General features: G+C 57.7%; 1 protein-coding gene across 4 annotated transcripts in view; it reads left to right on the forward strand.

Annotated features, from left to right (window-relative positions):
- Window positions 1–24,650, forward strand: part of PTPRF (protein tyrosine phosphatase receptor type F) — a 78,713-nt gene extending 54,063 nt beyond the window's left edge. The window contains exons 8-33 of one of the 4 annotated variants that reach the window (XM_058680033.1): window positions 94–675; window positions 810–946; window positions 1,309–1,453; window positions 4,403–4,708; window positions 5,220–5,413; window positions 7,867–7,893; window positions 9,116–9,233; window positions 9,316–9,894; window positions 10,590–10,687; window positions 10,847–11,100; window positions 11,192–11,285; window positions 11,491–11,712; window positions 12,052–12,206; window positions 14,211–14,326; window positions 17,180–17,277; window positions 20,026–20,149; window positions 20,296–20,471; window positions 21,083–21,202; window positions 21,376–21,530; window positions 21,618–21,903; window positions 22,003–22,181; window positions 22,383–22,509; window positions 22,690–22,815; window positions 23,049–23,203; window positions 23,291–23,426; window positions 23,760–24,650. In XM_058680033.1, the coding sequence (XP_058536016.1) occupies window positions 94–675; window positions 810–946; window positions 1,309–1,453; window positions 4,403–4,708; window positions 5,220–5,413; window positions 7,867–7,893; window positions 9,116–9,233; window positions 9,316–9,894; window positions 10,590–10,687; window positions 10,847–11,100; window positions 11,192–11,285; window positions 11,491–11,712; window positions 12,052–12,206; window positions 14,211–14,326; window positions 17,180–17,277; window positions 20,026–20,149; window positions 20,296–20,471; window positions 21,083–21,202; window positions 21,376–21,530; window positions 21,618–21,903; window positions 22,003–22,181; window positions 22,383–22,509; window positions 22,690–22,815; window positions 23,049–23,203; window positions 23,291–23,426; window positions 23,760–23,828 (4,778 nt within the window). In that variant the 3' untranslated portion in view covers window positions 23,829–24,650. The remainder of the gene's footprint in view (window positions 1–93; window positions 676–809; window positions 947–1,308; window positions 1,454–4,402; window positions 4,709–5,219; window positions 5,414–7,866; window positions 7,894–9,115; window positions 9,234–9,315; window positions 9,895–10,589; window positions 10,688–10,846; window positions 11,101–11,191; window positions 11,286–11,490; window positions 11,713–12,051; window positions 12,207–14,210; window positions 14,327–17,179; window positions 17,278–20,025; window positions 20,150–20,295; window positions 20,472–21,082; window positions 21,203–21,375; window positions 21,531–21,617; window positions 21,904–22,002; window positions 22,182–22,382; window positions 22,510–22,689; window positions 22,816–23,048; window positions 23,204–23,290; window positions 23,427–23,759) is intronic. The other 3 variants (XM_058680041.1, XM_058680037.1, XM_058680049.1) reach the window with 3 other exon arrangements.
- Window positions 24,651–27,557: the final 2,907 nt, after the last annotated feature.

A 27,557-nucleotide genomic window follows, 5' to 3' on the forward strand; every position in this document is an offset into this window, starting at 1 on the left:
GGAACACGAGGTAGTTGGATGATCCTCAAGGGTTGGAGGGGTGCCTGGGGTCCTGGCCTCCAGCAGCCCCTGAGCCTGCCTTCTTGTCCTCAGCTTTGCCAAAGCCTCCAATCGATGTTGTGGTGACAGAGACAACCGCCACCAGTGTCACCCTGACCTGGGACTCTGGGAACTCAGAACCTGTCTCCTACTACGGCATCCAATATCGGGCCACAGGCTCAGAGGGCCCCTTCCAGGAGGTGGACGGCGTGGCCACCACCCGCTACAGCATCGGCGGCCTCAGCCCCTTCTCTGAGTATGCCTTCCGCGTGCTGGCAGTGAACAGCATCGGCCGGGGGCCGCCCAGCGAGGCTGTGCGGGCACGGACCGGCGAGCAGGCGCCCTCCAGCCCACCACGCCGTGTGCAAGCCCGCATGCTGAGCGCCAGCACCATGCTGGTACAGTGGGACCCGCCGGAGGAGCCCAATGGTCTGGTACGGGGATACCGCGTCTACTACACCCCAGACTCACGCCGCCCCCTGAGCGCCTGGCACAAACACAACACTGACGCGGGCCATCTCACCACTGTGGGCAGCCTGCTGCCAGGCATCACATATAGCCTGCGTGTGCTCGCCTTCACCGCTGTGGGCGATGGCCCACCCAGCACCACCATTCAGGTCAAGACCCAGCAGGGAGGTAGGTCGGGTGTGTGTGCTGGCCAGCACTGTATTCCTCAGATGCCGGTGCAGGGCTTGAGGGTGAGGCTCTGCAGCCTCTTCCTCCTGGTGTGCCCCTGTCCCTGATGCATGTGGCACTGGGGGGTGTTACAGTGCCTGCGCAGCCTGCGGACTTCCAGGCCGAGGCCGAGTCGGACACCAGGATCCAGCTGTCATGGCTGCTGCCCCCGCAGGAGCGGATCGTTAAATACGAGCTGGTGTACTGGGCCGCTGAGGATGAAGACCAGCAGGTGAGCTGGGAAGCTCAGCAAGGGGCAGGAGGCGAGGAGTGACCCATCCCCTCCAACTGCCCAGATCCTGTGGCTTGCAAGGCTGTGAGCTGGCGGGGGACGTATTTCTTAGGGCCCCTACCCTTGGGACAGCTAGGCTCTGGGATTTCCATGAGCTTGGTCATGCTCCTGGGGCCATCTGTCCCTGATGTGTCCCATGGCCTGTGTGTGGGATGATGGGCTGTGCAGTCTGTGTGACTTTGTAATGTGGAGCTAGCCTGGGGGCCATGGCAGTTGTGAGGTTCCAAGAAGCTTGGATTGGAGCCAGAGTCAGCAGCATCTAAGGTCAGAGCGGTCACAGTGCATGTTCCTTGCTCTTTCAGCAAAAGGTGACCTTCGACCCCACCTCCTCCTACACTCTAGAGGACCTGAAGCCTGACACAGTGTATCGCTTCCAGCTGGCTGCCCGTTCTGACCTAGGGGTGGGTGTCTTCACCCCCACCATTGAGGCCCACACCGCACAGTCCAGTAAGTATCCCGGGGCCACCTCCTATCACTCCTAGGCTGGGGTACACATGCACCTTTCTTAGCCAAGAGGGCGGTCGGGTCTGCTGGGTCTAGACCCTGGGAAAGGGACAGGTAAGTGCCCCTTGTCTGTCCAGGCGGCTGCTGCCCCTTCCTGTTCCCTGCCCAGGCTCAGCCTGACCCCCATGATCCCCCTCACCCTACTCAGGTAAGTTCTGTGTCGGTGACTCATCTCTATCTTCCATCCCCCTCCCCCCGCCATCTGCAGCAGTGGGCTTGCCATGTCCCAGACATGCTTTAGCAGCTGGCTTCCTTCCCCATATCCCAGATCATATCTTGCCATCACCCCCTTCTTCATGCCCCCCATCATAAAAACTACCTGTGAACCACTGGGCTGCCATATCTGGGGCAGGTCTGTAAGGATGTGGCAACATGTCCATGTGAGCAGTTTCTGTGACAACTGTGTGATGCGGTGTTCTGCATGTGTGAGACTGTTGAGTGACCATATTCGACCCCTGGATATGGGGTGTGTGTGTGCGCGCGCGCACCTGCCCAGGCATGCCCTGTGTCTATCTGTGAATGACTGATTGACTCTGGTCCTGGCTGAGACCATGTGTTTAGGCCCCTGTAGCTCTCCTGGCAACCATGGTCCCACTGGACAACCTCTCTGTGGTCATACAACCACAGTAGGCCCCTGTGAAGCTCTAGGTGATAACTGGGCCATGGATTTGATGACAGCTAGGTAATATTGTAGAACTGAGACTGTGATCACACAAGCTGACCACGAACACAGCAGTGTCTGTGAGGCCTGTGTGAGGTGGGAACCATGCGTGGTGGGGACTAATGATGCTCAGAAGCCACCTGTAACCTGCTGTTCAAGAAAGACCTGCTAGGACCCAGGCTGAATGGGGCAGGTACATGGCGCAGCTGCACCTGAAGCAGCTCAGATGGGCTCCCAGTACACTTGTGTGGAGCAACATGGAAAGGTGACACAGAGATCCTCTCCTGGTTTAAGGGATCTGAGAGGGCTACCTGGAGAGGACACACATCTGCCAAGGCCTGCAGGAAATCTGCAAGTCTAGAGGCCCTTGAGTGGTTGGTCTGGGGTCTTGGTGAGGGGGTGAACAGTATGGCCGTAGCAGCCTTTGGATCCACAGCAATTAAGACCTAACTGGCTGAGCTGCTATGTGAGGATGGGCGGGGAACTCAGAAAAGAAGCCAGACATCAGGCAGGAGGCTTTGCAGTGGTCCTGGCAAGAAGTGGTGGTACTGGTGGATCTGAACTGGGGCCCCTGACTGAGGTCAGGACATGGGGGTGGGTGGCGAGTGGAGAGCTGAGAGGAGTGGTTAGGAACAGACAAGCATGGGAGTGCTTGCACCTGGGATCCAGCCAGATGGAGAGGGGCAGGCATACAGCAGCAATGTGGAGTCACCTTGGCAACTGTACCCCATGCAGGTTCACGAGGCCCGTGGGTAGTCAGGAAGAAAGCTTCAGATGCCGTCAGCGAGTTCAGCTGTCACTGGAGGGGGACAATGAAACTGAGGTTGGGACCCTTCTTTGAAGATAGGGCAATCTTAAGGGTGTTTAAATGCTGTTGGGAAGAAATCCGCAGGCAAAAATGGAAACTCTGGGAAGGAGGGTGAGTGATGGAGCTTCCTGTGGTGGGGCAGAGCTCAGGCCTGCAGTGAGACACAGCAGCCTCAGCTGGGGGTGGGAGGGTAGGGGCTGGAACCTGTGCCTGTGCAGGTTGGTAGGTGTGGGGCCAGAAGCTGTAGCCACCACTGTTGGGGGGAGGCCTCTGTCCTTCTGTGATTTGGGAGACAGGGTTCTGTGCTGGGGGCATGGAGCTGCAGTTTGGGGCGCACACGGGGAAGCTTCATGTTTTTCTGTGCAGAGAATGGGCAGACACTAAAGAGGGCCCTGGGTGTGCATTCTCAGAAGGCCAGCCTGCCAGGGAGGCCACTTGCTGACGTCCAGCCCATTGCCACCTTGGAGAAAGTGGCAAATTGAGATCCTTCAGGCTTGGTGCATGTCAGGCAAGTGATAGGAAGACACTGGGAATTTTAGGGATTGATGAAAGTGAGAGCAGACGCCCTTTGGAATGAAATCTGACTGTGGAGGGCAGCTGTGGTGGAGGGGGCAGGTGGAATCCAGAGGGACTGCCGAGCCTTGGGCCACTGAGTTAGGACAAGAGGTGGGGAGACCACAGGGGTCCAGGACATGAACTCAACTGTGCAGGAGAGGGAAGCGCCCTGGAGGGGCGGGGCTCTTGGCCTTGGTAAGTCAAGGTGGTTGCCACAGGCACCTGCACAGAGAGTGGTGTCAGGGCTTGACGTGGAGAAGCAGCACCCTGCCTTGGCAGCAGCATCCCTAGTAACTGTGGAGATTATAAGAATGTCCCTGGGCACAAGAGGGGCATGCACCTGCCTTCCACCCCCGGGGAAGCTGTGAGACACCAGCCACAGTCTGTTGGCCACCTCCTGCATGTCTGATTTCCCATCTCCCATAACCTGTGGCTCAGGCATGGAGACCTTGTCCCAGACAGTGCAGATTAATGCCACTTCATACCACAGGGGACCCCAAAACCACTTGTCTCGAAACAGCAGGTGTGGGGCTTCTCCCCACATGTGGTCGTGTGTGTATCTGGCAGTGTGTGTGTTTTGTGAGAGACAGCATATGTGTGGGAGAGACTGTTAGAACTCCATATGTGCAAGAGAGACGCTGTGTGTGTAGGAGGGAGCGGGAGGGGAAGGGAGGGAGCAGCCGGCAATTCGGAGTACCTAGGGCCGCAGCAGCAGCAGTGGCAGCAGCCCGGCTAGAGGCCCCTGGGATGACCATTTCAGCACCCAGGGTGGCTTCCTTGGGTGAGTCTCCAACCCACGTGACTCGGTCACCATGTCCATGACCCCCACCCTCCATCTGCCTGCTTCCCCCCCATTTGTCTTCCCCAGCCCCCTCCGCCCCTCCCCAGAAGGTGGCGTGCGTGAGCACAGGCTCCACCACAGTCCGGGTAAGTTGGGTCCCACCGCCAGCCGACAGCCGCAACGGCATGATCACGCAGTACTCCGTGGCCTACGAGGCAGTGGATGGCGAGGACCGTGGGCGTCACGTGGTGGATGGCATCAGCCACGAACACTCCAGCTGGGACCTGGTGGGCCTGGAGAAGTGGACGGAGTACCGGGTGTGGGTGCGGGCACACACGGATGTGGGCCCCGGCCCCGAGAGCAGCCCAGTGCTGGTGCGCACCGACGAGGACGGTAGGCAGCCGTGCCAGGTTGGGTTGGGCAAGGGAGATACACCGTCTCAGATTTCCCCCTCCCTAGACCCCAGGGCTCTGCCTCCCACCCGCCCAAGCCCAGTGGCCCAGACTGTGGAGCTGGAGCTGAGAAGCAGCCTGTGGGGCTGTCTGCAGGATAGATGGGAGACATAGCTCCACCTAAGACTGGAGAGTGCTAGAGTCAGCAGGACCCAGGCTTGCCCTGGAGTGGGACCCTCATGGGAGCTTGCACAGTGTATGCTGGGGGTGATTCAAGGCTGGAAACCTTACAGGTTCAGTTCTTGCTTCCCAGACAGCTGATCCTGAGCTGTAAGCTATGACAGCCACAGGAAACCTTTGTGTTCCTTGCTGGGATAGGTGGTCCAAGGATACCACACCAAGGCCTTTCCTGGAGAGTGGGGTGCTGGGGTGCAAGGCCTTGGAGTATGCTATATCTGCCAAGCCAGCATCTATGGCCCCAGGCCTGACCTCCTTCTCCACCTGACCTCCAGTGCCTAGTGGGCCCCCACGGAAGGTGGAGGTGGAGCCCTTGAACTCCACAGCTGTGCACGTCTCCTGGAAGCTGCCCATCCCCAGCAAGCAGCACGGCCAGATCCGTGGCTACCAGGTCACCTACGTGCGGCTGGAGAATGGCGAGCCCCGCGGCCCACCTGTCATCCAGGACGTCATGCTTGCTGAAGCCCAGGTATGCCATTGGGTGGGAATGTGGGCAGCAGAGGCTAGCCTGTGCTGCTTTGTCTTGGGAGCCCAGAGCAGCTGCTGCACCTCTGTCCACCAGGTGTGCCCTGAGAGGTGGTACCACAAGAGACTGCTTACTGCATCCAGGGTGGGAAGCCCTGGGGACAGGATGCCAGGACACGCCCTCCAGCCCCACCTGCCCCAATAACAGTCCCAGCCTGGTAATGTCTCCATGGTTCAGCCACTAGCATTCACAGGCCTCCATCCCTGGATTGCCGCACTCAGACCTCAGTCCTCCTGCTATGAGTGCAGCACACTCACTCCACAGTTCCCCCAGTCTTCAGGGAGTGCTCACTCCTCCACAGTGGGAGGGGCTCCTGGCCTCTTACACCCCACCCCCAACTTAGTAGCTGTTGCAAGGCTTGCTCGGGCTGCTCTGCTGCCAGCTCCAGCAGAATGGCTGAGCTCGGGGTAGGGGCCCAGGAGCAGTTGAGCACCGCCTTGTTGACCAGATAAGGAACCTACAGCTCTAGGAGGTTCTGTGAGTGGCCAAGTGGCTGAACTCAGACATAAGGCCGAATCTCTGGACCCCAGTGACTCTGCTGGTCTTCATGGCCTGGCACTGAGCTTTTCTGGGTTGAGCACCTGGCCCAAGCTGTGCCCTGTGTTCTCTGTGCTGTGCTGTGCTGTGCTTAGGAGAGGGCTCACCAACCACACAAGAACCTTGTTATACCCCACTCCCTGAGACTCAACCTTTGAAGCAAAATTCCTTTCTGCCAGAGGATGCCCTCTTGCCTTCCCACCTGCCTGGTGCTGAGGGTCTAAGACGAGAAGAGGTGGGCATGTGTGTCCTGCATACCCTTAGCAGGTGCATACCTAAAGCAGCTCTAGGGCTTCTCATGAAACCTCCGCTGACACAGCTACCCAGAAGTAGCGTGGGAATGGCCTCCTTCCCATCCCTCCAGTCCAGTGGTCAGCAGCACAGCCCAGAGACAGTGCTTCGGGTGTCCCCTTCTGCTCCCTGCTGGTTTGAACCAAGGCAGCCAGGCCAAAGGGTTATGGCGCTGTCCCCGTAGCTGCAGAGACAAACAAGGTAAACCCAGGTGCAGGCTTGTGGAGACAAGGGAAAACAGAGGCCCTGCCCTTCCGGCCCCTCTTGGGACTGGGTCTGCTGCTCTCAGCCCGTGATGGAGCAGATGGGCCAGGTCCCGGCCTGGCCCCAGGGCCCAGCTGTCCCTGCACGCCCAGTCAAGGACATCACAGCCTGTCCCTCTTCACCACAAGCACCATCTGCTCAGCCCAGGGTTCCCATCAGTTCTGGAAAAACAGGCAGTTTGGGCTTTACCACCCTGCAGAAGTGGCCACACGGTCTCCCCCTGTCAGGCAGGTTTCCCTCCTGCGCTGAATTGGGCTGGCTCCTCCCCCGCCACTCTACCAGCCCTTGATTTCCGCCCCCTCCTACCCTGTTCTATTTCACCCTTTGTTTTTCTGTCCCTAAGCCCTGCCTCTAATGCAGGAACAGCACACATTTCCCCCTAGGCAAGGAAACTAGGGCTGGGCCCAGCCACACCCTGTAAGAGGCCAAGGTCATTAGGGACCTGTCCATCCTCTTCCCCCACCTACTCCTCAGAATTGGAGAATCTTAGCCACTCTGCCCTGGGGCCAGTGGACAGAGGCTAGACCAGCACTGCAAAGACCCCAGAGTTCCTGGCCTGGCCACCCCCAAACCCTGCAAGCCTCAGTCCCTGCACCTGTCTAGCTTGTATACCTGTGTGCACCGATGGCCTAAAGAAGGATTTACCAAGAAATAGCAGCATGGCCAGCCTTGAACCCTATCTCCCTACCTTGAATTGTCAGATACCCCAAAACAGGAAAAAGGGTCTTCAGGTTGTCTGTGTCTATGGAGTAAGGCCCAGGCTCATAGCTTGGGCACTCAAGCCTTCCTAATCTTATTAGCCAGCCTTGTTCTGCCCACGGCCACCATGGTACAGCACCAGGAGAGTCCACATGCCCCAGGGTGACTGTTATTATCCCCATGGGGGTATTTTTGAGAGTGAGAGTGGACAGAGACTCTGAACAATCAGAGCATGATAGCAGGTGGACACCAGGACTCGCCCCGCCAGGTGCAACCCCACAGATGTCTTAGTTCTATCCCCTCCACCTGAGTCGTCAAGCTCATCCTCCACATCCAAAAGCGTTGCCACTGGAGTGTTTTGATCTCTGCTGTCAACAAGGCCTCGCCCTTCAAGCTGTCCTCCCTGCTTTCCTCGGCTCTCACGTACATAGCAGGTTTCCCTTAAGGCTGGGACTCACATCCCTGGATGGGAATGGTCCTGGGCTGCTACCCCTGAGAGCACTGCAGAGGACCAGGGTTCAGCCTGTGTTCTTCCTGGGCCTAGTCCCTTCTGCCCAGAGTCCTTTATCATCCTGTCTCCCTTTCTCTCCCTCTCCCGCGGTCAGTGGCGGCCAGAGGAGTCCGAGGACTATGTAAGTAACAGGTGTGCAAAGTGCGGGCAAGACCTGGGTCAGGCTGGGCTTGTGGGACACTGCCCTGTTCCCTCCTTCCCTCCCAGCCTGTGCTGCCAAGATCCACAGGGTTACCGGCCACATCTGGAGAAAATTGGCATTTACACGCAAACCCCGAGCTGAGCAGCGATTGGCATTTCCTCTAATCCTCACTTCTCGCCTGTCGAGCAGCAATTTGAGGCCAATGTTCCTCATCGACCAGGGTCCAGCCCGGCTCTGGCCAGACAGGGATGGAGTTAAATTCAATCCTGATCGCTTGGCCCCTATTGATCCCTTGAGTGAAAAATCACCTGCTCGGGACCCAGGCTGGCAGGGCGGTCTGGGGAACTGGGTCTTGGCATTGGTGCGTTCTGGAGCCCTAGCCCTGGGACACCCTCCAGCCAGGGTAGGAAGGAGCTGCTGTGGCCCTGCTCCCGGCTCGGAGCTGGAGGGATGCCAGAGTTGGTGGTGACAGCTCAGTTCCACTGCACGGTGGCCTTCCCTTCCAACCCCTCTCCCCTCTGTGTGGTGTGGCTTGACCCCTGTGCTGTTCTCCGCATGTCCGGAAGTGATGCCTCTGCTGGAGATGGAGGAGGGGCAGGGCGTGGCTGGGAGCACATGGGGAAGGGTGCTCCTCAGGTGTGGGGGTGTCCCGTTTTGCTACCTACCTTCTTCTCTCCCAGTTCAGGGGGTTTCGCAGGGCACAGATGTTCACAGATGCAGCCCAGGCAGGATCCTGACCTGATCCTCTGTGTGTGTGTGTATATGTGTGTGTGTGCGCACACACGCATGCATATGCACACATGCCGTTACTAACACACAGGAGGGATAGGCCATGTGTGTGTGAGCTTAGGGCAGAGTGCTGGTGCGTCTAGGCCCTGCGCCCTGGGTGTATGGAGCATGCATGCACCTAGAAAGGTGTCATTTACAGCACAGTGGAGCAAAGGAAACAGCATGGCCCTTTGTTCTTGTCTGGAAGGAAGAACAAGCTCTGCGCCCCAGGCAGGCTACACCTGGGGTGGGTATAGTCCTCCCCATCCACCTCCCACCTGCCTGCACTACCTCCGGCTGCTTCCCGTGACCTCTGGCCCTGCGTGCCTGGAAGCTTCCCCCACAGCGGGTTAGGGCCCTGTCCTGGCTGGCATTGTCTGGCTGCTCCTTGCACTCTGATAGTAATGAGCCCCTTCTCCTCTTCCTCCCCCAGGAAACTACCATCAGCAGCCTCACCCCAGAGACCACCTACTCCATTACCGTGGCTGCGTACACCACCAAGGGGGACGGTGCCCGAAGCAAGCCCAAGATTGTTACAACCACAGGGGCAGGTGAGTAAGGAGCCTGGGATGGAGCCAGGGTGGGACTGCAGTGGGAAAGGGCAGCACCAGAGCCCAGCACGTGGTTGTTCAGTCCCAGGCCGGCCCACCATGATGGTCAGCACCACGGCCATGAACACGGCGTTGCTGCAGTGGCACCCACCCAAGGAGCTGCCCGGCGAGCTGCTGGGCTACCGGCTGCAGTACCGCCGGGCCGACGAGGCACAGCCCAACACCATAGATTTTGGCAAGGATGACCAACACTTTACGGTTACCGGCCTGCATAAGGGAGCCACCTACATCTTCCGGCTTGCTGCCAAAAACCGGGCTGGCCCAGGTGAAGAGTTTGAGAAGGAGATCACTACCCCCGAAGACATTCCCAGCGGCTTCCCCCAAAACCTGCACGTGATCGGACTGACCACGTCCACCACGGAACTGGCCTGGGACCCGCCGGTGCTGGCCGAGAGGAACGGCCGCATCACCAACTACACTGTGGTGTACCGCGACATCAACAGCCAGCAGGAGCTGCAGAACATCACTGCCGACACCCACCTCACACTCTCGGGCCTTACGCCAGACACCACTTATGATGTCAAGGTTCGCGCACATACCAGCAAGGGCGCCGGCCCGCTCAGCCCCAGCATCCAGTCCCGGACCATGCCCATGGACCAAGGTGTGTGCTGCGGACACTGCGGCGCCTGCCCAAGCACGGCTGCGCCTGGGGAACTCTGCTGTCCTTGACCCACTGCCCTCTGGTGACTGTGATCCACCAGCCTCTGCTGTGTGACTCTCCACTCTCATGACTGTGACCACTCACTAACCTCTAGTGATCAGGCGCCACGTTCTTGGGTGTGTGATCCCTGACCTCTGCTGTTCTTGACCTACTGACTCTGCTGGGTGACCTAACCTTTTGTGAGCTTGACTCCCTGCTCTCAGTCAATTGCATCACCATTCTCGGGTGTGCAACCTAACCACCTGTATGTCACACTGGGACTCGGGGCTGTGACCCACTGACCTGTAGGAGATGGGCTGCACTGAGCTCTGGTGTGTAGCCATGTGCTTCTCGGGACTGCAGCCCACTGACCTCTGGCTGTCCTGGCCTCATGTCCATAGCTCAAGCCTTTAGCCACGCACCTTGGAGATTCTAGCCGTGGAGACCTCACCCTCCCCTGCCCAGAGCAGAGCTCTCTGTGCGGCTGGGATTAGACCTGTGCAAGCTAAAGCGGGCCGGGAATGGGAGCTTCGTGCTTTGCAGATATCCCTGCTAACCCCTTGCTTCCCATCAGTGACTTCCTGGTGGAGAGCCCTTCTGGCCCATTCCCACCCATACGCAGCTGGAGCTGACCGCCCCTCCTTATGCCCTTACAGTGTTTGCCAAGAACTTCCGAGTGGCAGCTGCAATGAAGACATCTGTGCTGTTGAGCTGGGAGGTCCCTGACTCCTACAAGTCAGCCGTACCCTTCAAGGTGGGTACCTCTCAGCTGGCCAGGCCTGGCCCACTCAGGCCTACCTCAAGTGTGCGTGTGTCTGGGACACGGGCTCGTGGTTATGTGTTCACTTAGCCCTGAACGCTGGGGATACTCTACCCCGAGATGCCATCATACTCCTCCCCATCTCCCTTGCAGATTCTATACAATGGGCAGAGCGTGGAGGTGGATGGACACTCCATGCGGAAACTGATTGCTGATCTGCAGCCCAACACTGAGTACTCGTTTGTGCTCATGAACCGGGGCAGCAGTGCTGGTGGCCTCCAGCACCTTGTGTCCATACGCACAGCCCCTGACCTCCTGCCATACAAGCCGCTGCATGCCTCCGCCTACATAGAGGATGGCCGCTTTTCCCTTTCCATGCCGCACGTGCAAGACCCCTCACTGGTCAGGTGTGTGGTGAGGCCTCGGGAGGCTCGGAGGGGCTGTGGGATTCTGCCACCACTGCCCATGGCAACCCTGATTGCCACTCTGCCCACCCAGGTGGTTCTACATCGTGGTGGTGCCCATCAACCGCATGGGCGAGAACATGCTGAGCCCAAGATGGAGCACGCCTGAGGAGCTGGAGCTGGATGAGGTACCCATGGAGGGGTCGGGGCACTGATGACACTCTCAGGTGCTGGTTGGCACCATGAGGCCTGATGCTGTCCTGTGAGGGTCGTGGGTGGGTCAGGCTTAGGGCCTTCCATAGGAGGTGGGCCTTGGTCTCAGCGTCCCAAGGTGCAGTCCCTGAGTGACTCCCCATCCTGCCCTGACGACTCCACCCTCTGCTACTCCCACAGCTCCTGGAAGCCATTGAGCAAGCCGGCGTGCAGCAGCAGAGGCGGCGGCGGCGACAGGCAGAGCGGCTAAAGCCCTATGTGGCCGCACGGGTGGATGTACTCCCGGAGACCTTCACCCTGGGGGACAAGAAGAACTACTGGGGCTTCTATAATCGGCCCCTATCTCCAGACCTGAGCTACCAGTGCTTTGTGCTCGCCTCGCTGAAGGAACCCATAGACCAGGTCTGTCTGCGCCAGTTTGACCCTCAGCACCCCCACACCCCAGGACTGACCCAAGGCTAGGCTCATCTCGAAACACGAGACCCCCCTCCCCAGATCTGCATCAGCCTAGGGCAAACCCAGCAACCCTGGAACCTGCCTTGGGTATCCCAAGGCATTAGAAACCCCAGAATCCAGGCAGCCAGACCTAATCTGGCCCTAGGGCACCCAACCCTGCTGAGTTGGCCCAAGTCAGCAAGTGCTAGCACTAGACCCCAGAGCCCTCCCTCGAGTTTTGATGGGCAGGGTTGGGTTCTTCACTCTGGACTCACAGCCCATGATGTTTTTCCCACTGGGCCACAGAAGCGCTACGCCTCCAGCCCCTACTCGGATGAGATTGCAATCCAGGTGACTCCAGCCCAGCAGCAGGAGGAGCCTGAGATGCTGTGGGTGACAGGCCCTGTGCTGGCCGTGATCCTCATCATCCTCATCGTCATCGCCATCTTGCTGTTCAAGAGGTGGGTGCTGTACCCCTCAGGCCCTCTCTGGAGGCAGTGCCCATGGGTACCTACATGTGTACGTGTGCGGCTGTCGAGGCCTCTGGGCATGTCAGCCCCAGTGTGGAGAGGGGCCAGAGCTTCCCAGGCCTTGTTCCTGTGTGTCCCTGGACGTGTCTGTCTTTGTTTCTGTGGGTTTAAGTGTGTCCGTCTCCTCTTCCACTCAGAACACCACACTCGCCTGGTTTCCACCTGCAAGCCCCTTCTGCCCACCTCCACGACTTAGAAGATTAGGCCCAGGCAGGTCTAGATCTGGACGCAGCCCACACACCCACACAGGCTCACTTCCCAGACTCTTACTGAAGGCCTGTTGTGTCCACGACGTCCAGGGTCATCTCAGCCTCTCACACTCAGTCCTATCTCTCTGCAGTGGCCGTGGCCACCTGCCCTTAGAGTCTTCCCTTCCTGTTCATTTGCCTCCTAATCCCCAAGATACTGCCAGACTCAGCTTGTCCTGCTCTGTTCAATACCTGACAGACACCTGCCACGCCGGCCACTGGCTGCTGGTCCCTGGCCGGCATCGTGGTTCGGAACAAACATGGTTCCCAGGCTGCCAGTGGCTGGGCCCACCTCTGCACTGTATCTCCCCGCCCCTGCCCACTTGGCCACTGCCACCATTCTCATCCTTGGAGACTCACAGGTTCCGCGGCTCCTGTGATCCTCCCTGTCACTGTCTCTTCGTGTGATCCCATCGTGGCACACAGTGCCTCCCTGGGAAGGCGCTGGGCCTATGGTAGGCAACAGTGAGCCCCTGGCTGACGCCTGCTGGTCTGTGTGTGTGAGCACACAGACCATGGTTATGCCTGGTGCCTGGCTGCTGGCACCCCACCTCTACCTTATCATCCACCCTTCCCTCACCCTTGATGAGTATCTCTGCTCCCGCTCCCACCTGGACCCTGGTGTCCACCCCCCACCCTATGAATGCCGTGTGGGTGCTGTGTGCACAGTGCCACCATGCTCCCACGTGACACGAGGGCTGAGTGTGTGCTAGAAACAATGACCATTCCTTTCTTCTGTCCTTGCCTGTCTCTCGGAACCTAGTAAACAAGAAAGGTAGGAGTCCTTCCTTCCCTCTTCACACACCCCTGCCTACTCACCCCTGCTCACGCCTCAGGCCCACAGGGAGGATCAGTGCTTTGAGCGGAAGCTACTTGGCCTGTGACTTTCAGCCGTGCAGCAGGCTCCCCAGCTCGGGGCCGAGTCCTCACTGGCACAAGAGGCAGGCTCCATCCCTCTCACAAGCTCGACCCTGTACCTCTGCACAGAGCAAGCTCCTTCCTGGGGCATAGAACTCACCAGAACCTTCCCCAGGCTTCCTGTGCTCTGAGAAGTCCCTGATGCTGTAGGAGGTGGACTTGGCCCTGCCTGTGAGCACACGGGCGTATGTCCTGGGGCACATCTCTATGTGCAGGCTGCAGGTGACCCCCAGGTATTTGGCAGTGGCCAGAACCTGCAGTCCATCTCTGACCCTGTCCCTGTAGACGGGGCAGGTGAGACCAGTGAGAGAGGACTCTGCCCGGCTAGGGTGATGCCTTTCCCATTCCTCCCCTGCTGCTACCCTAATACCAGAGAGCCAGACAGCGGGGGCCCAGTCCCCCTCCCACCACCATGATGTTTTCGTATTCTGTCATTTGCATGTCTACTCTTGGTGGCTCCTGCTGCCTCAGCTATGGGGGCCTTGGGGATTGCAGCTGCTGCCCAACAGTGACCTACTTCCCTCCAAAGGAGCCAACCCCTTCCTCCCTTGCTGCTCGGCCCCCTCTGCTCACCTCACACTCCTGATGTCCCCCCACCTCATCCCTGCCCTGTGCCCCCTCATGTTGAAGCTGCTTTGCTCTTGGCTCCACGCTCAGAGACCTCAGATGAGGCGGGGCAGCAGGAGGGTGACAGAACTGTGGAGCCTCCATCGCAGCTGGCCTGGGTCTGGTCCTCAGGCTCCCACTGGCCCCTCTTCTGCCTCTTTAGGAAGAGGACCCACTCCCCGTCATCGAAGGATGAGCAGTCCATCGGGCTGAAGGACTCTCTGCTGGCCCACTCTTCTGACCCCGTGGAGATGCGGAGGCTCAACTACCAGACCCCAGGTAGGGCTACTCCCGTACCTGCTCACCCCTCAGCCCAGACTGAGCCGGCAACTCCACCATAGGACCTGGGGTGCATGCCCCCCATTCTCTGGTCCTTTGCCCTTCTATGCCTACCATCTGAGCACCCACCCAGTAGCTGAACCAGCACCCAGGGCATGGAAGCCCTTCGGGACAGTCAAGATGCTTAGCTCCTCATCTTGTCTCCCCTTAAGGCCTCTCCATGTGGGCTAAGGAACCCCCCCAAGTGCCCGCAGCCCCACCTCGGGTTTCTACACTCTGACCCCTCTCATGAAAAGGGGAAGCACCCCAGATTCACATGTGACCCTGTGTGAAGCCTGATCCCAGATCTGCTCTGCAATGACAGAGACTGCAGCTCACAATGTGGTCCCCCCCAAACCACACCCTGCCCCAGTCACTTGTGTGCTGTCCACAGTCTCTGTGTGGTGACCCTGCTCCCCCATGCCCTGCAGACCTAGCTCAGACTGGCATTCTGGGAACACTCTGCCACCCCTGCAGCCCCCAGTGCTGTTTCTCCTTGGCTGGCAGAGCGTCTGCTGTGGGCACAGTGCCAGTCACATGGGCTGGAGTTGCTTGGGTGCCCAATCCTGGAGCTTGCTCCTGCCTCATCCCTTGCATATGGCAGGTTCTTGTTGAATGCCCGTGAGGTGACGGGTACATGCTGAGAGTATGTATGTGTGTATATTAGAGAGAGAGGGAGAGCGCCAGTGATAACCACCAATCACAGGACCCTCGGCACAGTGACTGGGCACAGCCAGAGCTCTATGTCATTGCTCATGGGTTTTTCAGTCAGGATTCTGGCCGAGGGCCATCTCTCCTCGGGTGTTGGTCCCCGCTGCCAGGAGCACAAGTTGTTTAAAATGGGGGCAGGACCCTATATGGCCCCTATCTGTTTGTGTGGCAGAAGCCGCGCTGAACACAGCCACGCTGCTCGTCTCGGTGCTGGCTGTGACCCCTTCCCAAATGCAGGGGCAGAGTTAAGTAGATGCCCTGGTTACCAGATGCCTTCCTAAAAGCCTTGGCCTCAGCAGTCCCAGGCAGTGGCTGGAGCAACTCAATATGATGAATCTGGGAGACAGAGGACCATCCTGGGTCAGGAAAGGGAATGGGAAGAAACCAGCTTCCAAGTACACACGTACCCACTCTAGAGCCTTGGTGCTAGTGGTCAGGGCAGTGTGGGCCTGGAGCTGCCTGAAGGGTTGGGCAGAGAGGTTAGTCTCAGAGGACCATGGGTGCCAGCTAGAAGTCATGTGGGCTCTCCCTTGCTGGGTATCAGGGAGACGGGGTCATCAGCAGGGGCTGCAGGAGCACTGTTTAGAAAGCCCCTGTGTAGGTGACAGGTTGGTGTGGGGACTGAGGAATTGAGTTGAGAGGCAACACGGCAGAGCTGGGCCTTGAATCCCCACGCTGTAGCAGGAGGCAAAGACGAAGCTGCCCACCAAGCAGTGGGAAACACCATCTAAGGTGGCTGGGAGCCTGCAGGACTGGCATCAGAGCTGAGCACCCCAGGTGGCAGCTCTTGGGTGGCATGTGGCCATCCTAAAGGAGCAAGCCTGGGTTCACAGAGAGAAGAAAGGAGCCAGGGAAAGGAAGGTGAAGCGGTGTGAAGAGAGGGTGGGTGGGAGTAGCCAGGCAGATGGGAGGCCAGGGGGTGGGAGCGTTCGCTGTGTCAGTTGGCATGTCTCGGGGCGTGTGGCGGCCGCAGGAGGGGAGAGGGAAGGAGGGAGCACAGCATGAAAGCGGGAGGAGTGGGATGGAAGTCCTGTGCTGAGACCCCAAGCCTAATGCTGGGCATGGCAGGGCCGCAGGCCACACCCCTGGCGTGGTCCTCTGAGGTCCCAGCGCCTGGTGGTGGTGTAGCTGTGCAGGTTTGTGTTCGTCATCCTGTGATGAGCATGCACCTGCCTTTGCACTTGTCAGTGTGCATCCCTGCGGCTCTCGCTGTGGCCCCAGGTTCTGAGCCCTCATTTCTGCAGAGAGAACCTCTGTCTGTGTGACTGGCAAACAAGGGGTGCTGTGTTCAGGGATTGTTCCCTAGACCCTGGCCATTCGCTGCCCCTTCCTCCTTTCAGCCCCTCCCTGCCTGCCCACCTGCTCCAAATGACCAGGAAAGGTTAACAGGCTCTCGCTTCTTCGTTGTTTTGTTTTGTTTTGTTTTCTCTGCAGGTTCCAGTGCCCCCAGTTGCCCGAATATTTCAAGTTAGTTTTCAAAGTTGCCATGTTTGGGGAATCCTCTGGCTTCCATGTCTGTTTTCACTCCTCTGTTGTCCCCACCTCCTCCCTGCTCCATCTTCCCTTTCCTCGCCCCTGTCCTTCGTCTCTTTTCTGCTCTCCTCTGTCCTCCCCTGCCCATGCCCTCCTCCAGCCTCCCTTCTTGGTCTGACCCCTTTCTGGGTGCCCTGTCTCCGTCCCCTTCTGTCACTCTGTCATTGTCTGCACTTCGTCACCACCCCATCAGTGGTGTCCCCAAGTCTGCCATGGTGACCAGCAGCAGTGAGCGACAGGAGGGTTATCTTAGCAGGAGCCGCAGGAGCCTAGCTTCTATCCTCTCGCCCCTCTTGAGCAGACCCACGGGGCAGGGCCCCTGGAGTCCCCACTCCACGTGTGTCACTGGCACCTGCTGCCACATGCCCACGGCACACATAACCTCCCCACCCCCAGCCACCATGTGTGCACCCTCCCCATCACCGCATGTGCTGCTGTCTCCATGCCACCAGTGCCGAGTACTCCATGGTCACACGTGTTCACATGTGCACATACATGCATTGGGGCTGTTTCTGCCAGCCCAGCCCCAGCCTCAACTCACTCTGCCTGTGTGTGCCCCATCTCCCCCAGGTATGCGAGACCACCCGCCCATTCCCGTCACTGACCTGGCTGACAATATCGAACGTCTCAAGGCCAACGATGGCCTCAAGTTCTCCCAGGAGTATGAGGTGAGCCATCCCTGTGCTGTCTCCATGCCCTGCCATGTACAGCTAACCAAGCCTAGTTGCAAACTGGCTCGTTTCTTCTCCAGGTCCCCAGGCTTTCTCATACAGAGAGAGAGAGAGGAGGGGCAACCCAGCCTGGCAAGGCTCAGACAAGCAGCTAGGCTCTGTAGGGGCTGGACCTGGCCACTGTCCGGCCTGCTATCCTCTGCCACCTAGCTCAACTGGGTCTCTGGAAGGCTGAATGCCCGCATTGGTCTGGATGCTCAGGCTCCTGCCCAATTCATAACAGAGGCACAAATAAGACCATGCCACAGAGCAGTACTGACAGCCCCCTAGCTGACCTCTGGTTAGAGATTGCTCTAGGCACCTGGTATCTTTTTTATTTTTCTTTTTAATTTATTTATTTTTTATTACAAAATCAGATGTCAGATATACAGAGAGGAGGAGAGACAGAGAGGAAGATCTTCCATCCAATGATTCACTCCCCAAGTGAGCACAACAGCCAGTGCTGTACCAATCGGGAGCCAAGAGCCTTTTCCAGGTCTCCCACGCAGGTGCAGGGTTCCAAGGTTTTGGACTGTTCTCAACTGCTTTCCCAGGCCACAAGCAGGGAGCTAGATGGGAAGTGGAGCTGCCGGGATTAGAACCGACGCCCATATGGGAATCCTGGTATGTTCAAGGCGAGGACTTTAGCCGCTAGGCCAGCACACCGGGCCCTGGCACCTGGTATCTTAATCTTACTCAATACACCCACCTTACAGATGAGGACGTGAAGGCTCTGAAGGGGAAGTGACTATCAAACAGCTGATGAGGAGTAGAGCAAGGATTCCAAGCCACGCCTGCCTGACACATGTCCATGTGTGTGCTTACATGTGCACTCAGGGTGGCACAGTTCACAGATGGCGAGTCTGCACAAGCTGCCCTTGTGTTAGCCTCACTGTGACCTTGACTCCTGCCAGGCTCACACTTCAGGGGCCACGGGCTTCCTTGCCACCTCAGTTGGTGACCGGGGATGCCCAGCTGGGCAGGGACTTTGTCAGAGGATGTAGTGAGCAGGCTGTGCCCTGTGGACACCTTCCTGCCCAGCCCCATCCTGTTTCCCAGTGCCTGGTGCAGCCTGATCTGTGACCTTGCTCCCCTCACAGTCCCATGTCCCCCTCAGCTATACAGAGGGATGGAAGCCAGGTGGGGGCCAGGGGCCAGGGGCCAAGTTTCCCATGGGGAGACTGAGCTCTGCAGACACTGTGTGCAGAGGACCTGAGCTGCGCCGACCTGCAGGCCCACTGCCAGGTGCCTGCCTTGCAGAAGGCTGTGCTGAGGGTGATGCCACTGTTGTGCTGGACTCGCTGCCTTCAGCTGGCAGGGGCTGGCAGGGGCTGGCAGGGGCTTTCTCTCTCTGGTCTTCGACTCCTCTTCAGCAAGGCCCTGCCTCATTATCTAGGACCCTGCCCTCCCCACCAGCCCTACTTTCATCTTCTGGCTTGCTTCTCTTCTTGGAAATCCAGAGCTTTTCCTACGAGACCCTCTTCCTCCAGGAAGCCGCCTTCGTCACCTGAGGCTGCCAGAGCCTCCCTCTCATCCCACATTCCAGGGCTGTTCTAGGTCATCACCCACGAGTAAGCTTTCACTGCACGCCAGCCCCTGTGCAGGTGCTGGGAAGATGGTGACAGGTGCCTCAGGAGCCTGTCAGTGGCACTGCACATGCAGACTGAGCGAACATGTTACTCGTGCAACTGTCACTTGCCAAATAGTTAAATGTAGCAACATCTGGGTAGGAGACAGGCGGCCTGGATGCAGCACAAGGGCTGGTCTGTGCTGGGCAAGCTCACAGGAATGGTGGCGCCGTCCTGTGGATCGTAGCAAGGGTGGGACATGGAGGACACCCTGTGTTTGGCTGAGAACTGGATCTCATCTGTCTGGGAGATGAGGCTAATAATAGAGCCGGTCCCGTGCAGGAGTTCGGTGAGGGAATACATGCAGGAGAGCCACGGCCATATCATTGCCATCTGAATCCAGGAGACCTGAAGGCTTTTAAACAGGAAACTGATACATCTGCCTTTGCCAAGGGCTCCTCTGCTGTAGGACGGGGAGGTCAGAGCTGGGGGTGGGGTACCTGGCCAAGGGGGGCAGCAGCCGAGAGCCAGAGCCAGCACAGAGAGGGCCTGGGTCAGCATGACCTGTGGGAGTAGGCGCCAAGGGCTTTCCAGGTTGACATGTCCAGGCTGGACCTCTAGCTATAAGGGTCACAGAGCCTTGAGCTGAAGCGGAGTTGTAGCCGCAGGGCACAGTACGCAGCAGGCATGGATGACCCTGGCTTTGAAAGGCCCAGGGTGAAGGGACTGCAAAGCCTCTGGTTGCAGATTCTGATAGGCTGCTTGAGGCTCAGGGGAGGTGGGAGAGAGAGATGAGGGCCAGCTGGGAGGGAACCAGGAGATTCCTGTGTGCTACCTAGGGAAGGGCAGGAAAAGTAGCTGGAAAGCTCGCGAGGTGGCGCTGTTGTGTCCAGCGCTCTCGGCAGCTCCCATCACCACCAGGGCTTCCCTCATCTGCTCTGCCCCCACCACATCCCACTGTTCTGGTCAGGGGCCATCCAACCCACGATGCCACCTCACCAACGGGAGCACAGCAGCTCTTTGGGTAGAGTGGCTGTGGCCTGTGGGGCATGAGTACACCCAGTTGGGCTGTATGCCCCTGGGGAAGCTGTCCATCTTGACACTTGCCCCACTCCACCTGTTTCCTGTATTTTTGCAGTCCATAGACCCTGGACAACAGTTCACCTGGGAGAATTCCAACCTGGAGGTGAACAAGCCCAAGAACCGCTATGCGAATGTTATTGCCTACGACCACTCCCGCGTCATCCTCACCTCCATCGATGGTGAGCCATAGATGGGCCCTCCCACACCCCATCCCCTGGCCACATGGGCTCCCTTCTCGTCCTGCAGGATAGGATGCCCATGAGTGACCCTCAAGAGTGCCCTTAGGAGTGCTGGGCTGCCCACCCACATCCTTGGTACTCTACAGGTGTCCCTGGCAGCGACTACATTAATGCCAACTACATCGATGGCTATCGTAAGCAGAACGCCTACATTGCCACGCAAGGCCCACTACCAGAGACCACGGGTGACTTCTGGCGGATGGTGTGGGAGCAGCGCACGGCCACCATAGTCATGATGACCAGGCTGGAGGAGAAGTCCCGGGTGAGAACAAAGGAGCTGCAGGAACGTGGGGCACCCGTGTTCGTGTGCAGACAGCTTCCCAGTGTGGAGAGACAGGGAGGGCTGCCATGGCTGCTGTTTGCCTGGGGCATGCCTTCCCAGCTCCAGCGCTGTGGTGGGTTTGCCAGTGCCCAGTAGGCAGGCTGCCAGGATGAGAACCTGTGTCACCAACTGCCACTGTTCCTCGGGCAGTGTTCACACATCCTCAGTGGGCAGCACATTCCTGAGGCATTTGCTGGTTCCCCAGATGCTGGAGCGTTCCCAGGGCGTTTGCACAGCCCCCAGGTTCATTAGCGGGGAAGCGCTGCTGTTAGCCACTAGTGTACTGCAAAGCATTGACTGGAACGTGAAATTTACAGAGCTTGAAAATGGCGCATGAACGTTGTGGGTAAATTTGGCAGAAAATGTGCCTGGTACGGTCTGGCTTGAATAAATAATTTTCAGTTACAGCCCTAATTCCATCAGCTAAGGCAGGGCCAGCAATGCCAGTGGTCAGAATGACTAGGACCCCGGGGCTTTGCCCCCTGTGTCACCCACCTTAGCCTTTGTGTGCTATTAACATCCCCCCTGCCCGCCTGCCCATGCCCCTGCAGGTGAAGTGCGACCAGTACTGGCCAGTAAGAGGCACCGAAACATACGGCCTTATTCAGGTGACCCTGCTGGACACGGCGGAGCTAGCCACATACACTGTGCGCACCTTTGCACTCCACAAGGTATGACTTTACCACAAGCATGATGGAGACAGGTGGGGACCGGGTGATGATTGTGGCACCTGTCAGGGTGGTCGTTGCAAGCTCCTCCCGGCTGTCCAGAGGTATAGCCCTGGGGCAGGTCATCCTGCCCTGTCCTGACCAGCATGTTTCCCTCTCCCCATTCTTCTCCCCAGAGTGGCTCCAGTGAGAAGCGGGAGCTCCGTCAGTTCCAGTTCATGGCTTGGCCAGACCACGGGGTCCCTGAGTACCCAACTCCCATCCTGGCTTTCCTGCGCCGGGTCAAGGCGTGCAACCCGTTAGATGCAGGGCCCATGGTGGTGCACTGCAGGTGAGAGGGTGTGGCATTCCTACAGATGGGAGAAGAGGGTATAGGATTTGCGGGGGGTGCTGCCCGTACTGAGCCCATGTCCCACAGCGCGGGTGTGGGCCGCACTGGCTGCTTCATCGTCATTGATGCCATGCTGGAGCGGATGAAACATGAGAAGACAGTGGACATCTACGGCCACGTGACATGCATGCGCTCCCAGAGGAACTACATGGTACAGACGGAAGACCAGTATGTGTTCATCCACGAGGCGCTGCTGGAGGCCGCCACTTGCGGACACACAGAAGTGCCCGCCCGCAACCTCTACGCCCACATCCAGAAGCTGGGCCAAGTGCCTCCTGGGGAGAGCGTGACCGCTATGGAGCTTGAGTTCAAGGTGGGGCTCGGGTGGGCCAGGAGGATGACTCCCCCTTCGCTCCCCCGACACCACAGCATTCACACGCAAGACAAGGCCTGACCGCCCCTCCCTCGACAGTTGCTGGCCAGCTCCAAGGCCCACACGTCTCGCTTCATCAGCGCCAATCTGCCCTGCAACAAGTTCAAGAACCGTCTGGTGAACATCATGCCCTATGAGTTGACCCGCGTGTGTCTGCAGCCCATCCGGGGCGTGGAGGGTTCTGATTACATCAATGCCAGCTTCCTGGATGGCTATAGGTCAGCTTGCTTGTTGCTGCCCCATGCCCTCCCTCTCTACCCTCTGAGTATCTGAGCCTGCTCTTGGATGTTTGGGGTTCAGTGGTCAAGTCAGCCCAATGGCCTTGGTAGAACAGAGAGGGCTTCCTGGAGGAGGGGTGATGGACTATGCGTTCTCTGGCAGCAGCGCCTCCAGCATGTTTTACATCCCCCTCCCTGTAGGCAACAGAAGGCCTACATAGCCACACAGGGGCCTCTGGCTGAGAGCACTGAGGACTTCTGGCGCATGTTGTGGGAACACAACTCCACCATCATTGTCATGCTGACCAAGCTGCGTGAGATGGGCAGGGTGAGCCCCAGTCCTGGCACTTGGGAGAACACAGGCCCCCCTGGGATTCCTGGCTCCCCTCCCTCCCCAGCCTCCGTTAGCATAGCCTCAGCTGAGGCTTCCTTTGCCCGAGTCCCCCAAAACCTAGAGCTCCCTCCACCCCTTCCCCACCTGACCATGGGGCCTGGGATCTGTCTACAGGAGAAATGCCACCAGTACTGGCCAGCAGAGCGCTCTGCTCGCTACCAGTACTTCGTGGTCGACCCCATGGCTGAGTACAACATGCCCCAGTACATCCTGCGAGAGTTCAAGGTCACGGATGCCCGGGTGAGTATGTTGGCAGCAGAGTACGTCTGCTTGTGCCTGAGCATGTCTGCATGTCTGTAGCCCCATGTGGGCAGCTGAATGACAGAAGCCACCAGCCCCAGCTGTCGGAGCTTGTTGCCAGGGTGCTGGTGTTGAGGTGTGACCGCCTCATCCATGCATGACCGTGTCATGGCACTCCTCCCCTGGCCTGGCCCACAGTGGGGCTGACCCTGGGCCCCACTCTCTCCTCCCAGGATGGACAGTCAAGGACCATCCGGCAGTTCCAGTTCACAGACTGGCCAGAGCAGGGCGTGCCCAAGACAGGCGAGGGCTTCATCGACTTCATCGGGCAGGTGCACAAGACCAAGGAGCAGTTCGGGCAAGATGGGCCCATCACAGTGCACTGCAGGTGGGCCGTGCCTCTGGTAGAGAGAGGGGGCGGGGCTAAAGGTCTTTGAGGGGTGCAGGACTCTGACACACCATTGTCTCCAAACAGCGCCGGGGTGGGCCGCACCGGGGTGTTCATCACACTGAGCATTGTTCTGGAGCGCATGCGCTATGAGGGCGTGGTCGACATGTTCCAGACCGTGAAAACCCTGCGCACGCAGCGTCCTGCCATGGTGCAGACGGAGGTACACAGACGGGCATGTGTTGGTCAGCGCTGCTGATGCTGAACGTGGCTTGCTTAGCTGAGAGGTTCAGGAAGAAGTACAAGATCCTGGGGCTCCTGTGCTGTGCTGGCTCCTGGGAGAGGGAGGGATGGAAGCCTTCTTTAAGTTCCACTGGACACTGCCATGTGCATCCAGCTAGACCAAACTCCCCAGCTCTGTGACTGCTGCATCACTGACCTCCACAAAACAAAGTGTGTGTGTGTGTGTGTGTGTGTGTGTGTGTGTGTGTGTGTGTGTGTGTAGGGGAGTGTCCTTGGCCAACCCTCTCGTTGACCAACCTCCCTGTCCTGGCAGGACCAGTACCAGCTGTGCTACCGTGCTGCCCTGGAGTACCTCGGCAGCTTTGACCACTATGCAACGTAACTACTGCTCCCCTCTCCTTCGCCGCCCCCACCCAGGGGCTCCGGAGGGGACCCAGCTCCTCTGAGCCATACCGACCATGGTCCAGCCCTCCTGCACCGCCATGGAGCACAGCCCGCCACTGAGATCGCAGCCTCGTTTCAGGAGCGAGTCGTTGGATGGGGCCCTGGGCCCCTCTGTCCACCAGGCCCACCCGGGACCTGCTTTAAGCTCTCTGCGTGCTACCCTTGCGTCTCTCACGCTTTGTCTCACCGGGTGGGGAGGGGGTGGCAGCCTCCTTTTTTATACTTGCCGCAGGGTGGACTAAGGGAGTTAAGGCTCTTTGTTCCTTTTGCCCGTTCACTGCAGAGTGAGCCGCCGTGGGGCTGGGGCTGACTTGGCCTTCTCCTTTGAGTTCACCTTGGACCTTCACTGCTAAGGGGCTTGGGCATGGATCTGCCTTGCTAGGGTGGAGCCTGGACCACCTGCCTGAGCACCCAGGAGGAAAGAAGCTTCTGCCTACCCCACCCTGCCCTCCAGCAGGATCCTGTCCCAGATAAAGCAGGGGAACACAATTGGATTTGGGTTTTTTGTTTTGGTTAGGCTTTGTTTTGCTTTTCCTTAAGAACTTTGTTTTCAGGCCCCAGAAGACAGTGTTGGTGGGCGGGGAAGAGGCAGGTGCCATGGGCTGCAGCCCTCAAGGTTCCAGTGTGTGTTTAACATTCCCAGGCCGGGCCAGCACCACAGACATGGCTGAGAGAACCTGGTCAGGCGCTCCTCATCACCATCGTGTTTGCAGAGGTTTCAAAGACCAACACCACAGACATCTGAAAAAAAAATTTTTTTTAAAGAGGGAAAAAAAAACAAGAGTCAAGCCTCCCCCCCTTTGCTTCAGACAAACAGACTAGGAGGTGACTTGGTTTGCCTGGGGGTCCAGGGGCATTTCCTTTGTCCCCTGTGTGGCAGTGCAGACTGGATGACCGGCTGTGTGATCCAGGGAACAGCACAGAGTGGGGTGCAGACCACGCCCTGCCCACCTCGGCAGGAGCGCAGCTCGCCCTGCAGGTCCAGGCCAGTGGGCCCGGAAGCACATGCCCACCTCCCTCCCTGGCTTGCAGCTGTTGTCAAAGGCCCCGAGAATCACGCTGTCCACCCCTTCAGTATGCCCTCATAAACCACTGCGGCAAGGCTACTGGACTCTGGCAGCGGGCTTGTCAGTCAAGGGGCAGGGACAAGCCTCTTCCTCCAGGCAGCACTATCTAGGTAGGTGAGTAGGGGCGGGGAAGGGTGCATAGCTGCTTTAGCTGAGGGACGCCATGGAGGCGTCCTTGATTCTAGCTAGGCTGAGATCAACAATCCAGGGTTGGGTGATGTTGGAGGCAACATTCATTTTTACTTTGTGGATGCTAGTGCTGTAGAGTTCACTGTTGTACACAGTCTGTTTTCTATTTGTTAAGAAAAACTACAGCATCATTGCATAATTCTTGATGGTAAATAAATTTGAATAATCAGATTTCTTACAAATAGGGCCTGTCTGTCTGCTCTTTGGGGAGGACTATTCTCAGCCACTGGGCCAGGTTCTGGAGCCTGGTCACTGAGACCACAGCGAGGCCGCCTTCCATGCTTGTGGCAGGGCAGGCTCCCAGCATGGCCACTTGTTCTGGCTGGGGACCATGCTGTGCCTCTCCTTGCCATCTACTCTTCCTGCTCTCCAAAGAACATGGTTCTGTGGGGACCACACTGGTTTTCCCCCAGCTGTGGAATTGTGCAACTTGGGGATCCTGAAATGGAAGAGACCCAGTACAAGATGGGGAGAGAAACCTGTGGGACAACAGGTGGCACTGCCTAGAGTCTCACAGCAAAGCCCCACATGGATCAGCTCTGGGCACCTTGCAGCAGCACCGTGACTCAGTCTCCCTTCAGGTGGAGAAGGCTCTTGGCACAGGTGGCATGCACTGGATTCCAGTAGGGTGAGAGGAACATATGGCCTCTGGAGGGAATACCTTACGCTTAGAGTTGGAAGCTTAAAAAGGACCAGGAGATATGTGAGACTGTAAAGTGCCAGAGGGTAGGGATGACTGAGGAGGTGAGTCAGACAGAGCCAGGGCACACAGTTAAAGGCACAGGTTTCATGGGTAAAGGGGAGGGACCTCTCCTCGTACCTGTAGCACCTAGTTAATGCTCACCCTACCTGTATATGTGCGCAGAGAGAACGTGATGGTCATGTGATTGCTGTTTGCAAAATAAAAGAGCCTGGCCCAGCACAATAACCTAGTAGCTAAATCCTTTCCTTGCATATGCCAGGATCCCTTTTGGGTGCCAGTTGGTGTCCTGGCTGCTCCACTTCTCATCCAGCTCCCTGCTTGTGGCCTGGAAAAGCAGTTGAGGACTGCCCAAAGCTTTGGGACCCTGCACCTGCACCTGCGTGAGAGACCTAGAAGCTCCTGGCTCCTAGTTTTGAATCAGCTCCGCTCTGGCGATTGCAGCCACTTGGAGAATGAACCAGTGGACAGAAGATTTTCTATCTCTTGTTCTCCCCTTAAATCTTATCTGCCGTTCCAATAAACACGAATAATTTTTTTAAGATTTGTTTATTTTTATTGCAAAGTCAGATATACGGAGAGGAGGAGAGACAGAGAGGAAGATCTTCCATTCAATGATTCACTCCCCAAGTGAGTGCAACAGCCGGAACTGCACCAATCCGAAACCAGGAGTCAGGAACTTTTTCTGGGTCTCCCACACAGGTGCAGAGTCCCAAGGCTTTGGGCCGTCCTCAACTACTTTCCCAGGCCACAAGCAGGGAGCTGGATGGAAAGCAGGGCCACCGGAGTTAGACTCGGTGAACATATGGGATCCTGATGAATTCAAGGAGAGAAAGCCCAGCCCCTAGGCCACTGCACCAGGCCCCTAAATATGAATAAATCTTAAAAATATATGTATTAAAGAACCATCGCTTAGTGCACCTCTAAGGATTGCTGCAGAAACCCACCATCTTCTCCACCCACCCATGGCCACCTCTAGATTCCTCCAGGCATTTCCAGTGAAAAATTTTTTTTAAAGATTTATTTTTAATTACAAAGTCAGATATACAGAAAGGAGGAGAGACAGAGAGGAAGATCTTCTGTCCTGTGATTCACTCCCCAAGTGAGCCACAACGGCTGGTGCTACGCCAATCCGAAGCCAGGAACCAGGAACCTCTTCCAGGTCTCCCATGCGGGTGCAGGGTCCCAAAGCTTTGGGTCACACTCAGCTGCTTTCCAGGCCACAAGCAGGGAGCTGGATGGGAAGTGGAGCTGCTGGGATTAGAACTGGCGCCCAAATGGGATCCCAGTGTGTTCAAGGTGGGGACTTTAGCTGCTAGGCCACTGCGCCAAGCCCTCCAGTGAAAATTTAAAATAAAATCATATCTCATCCACTCGGGACATGTAGCTAATGAGCATTTACTATGTGGTCATCGTTCAAGGTGTTTGGAATACGTCAATGAGTAAAGACTTCTGTGCTACAAACACATGAGCTCCCAGGAAATGGTGATACTGGTTTCTTAGACTCTAAGTGCTGGGGAAGGCTACACGAAGAAGGCTGGAGCTCACAGGCTCGGTCAAGTTTTTAATTAGGGTGGTCAAGGAGACTTCATTGCCAACACAGGATTTGAGGAAAAACTTGGATGTGGGGAATTTGTGGAGTTTTTTATTAATTTGCTTCTAAATTTATCTATCTGAAAGGCAGAGTTACACAGAGAGAGGGTGAGATGGA

The sequence above is a fragment of the Ochotona princeps genome, chromosome 2 (genome assembly GCF_030435755.1).
Source record: "Ochotona princeps isolate mOchPri1 chromosome 2, mOchPri1.hap1, whole genome shotgun sequence".
Lineage (NCBI taxonomy): Eukaryota > Metazoa > Chordata > Mammalia > Lagomorpha > Ochotonidae > Ochotona > Ochotona princeps.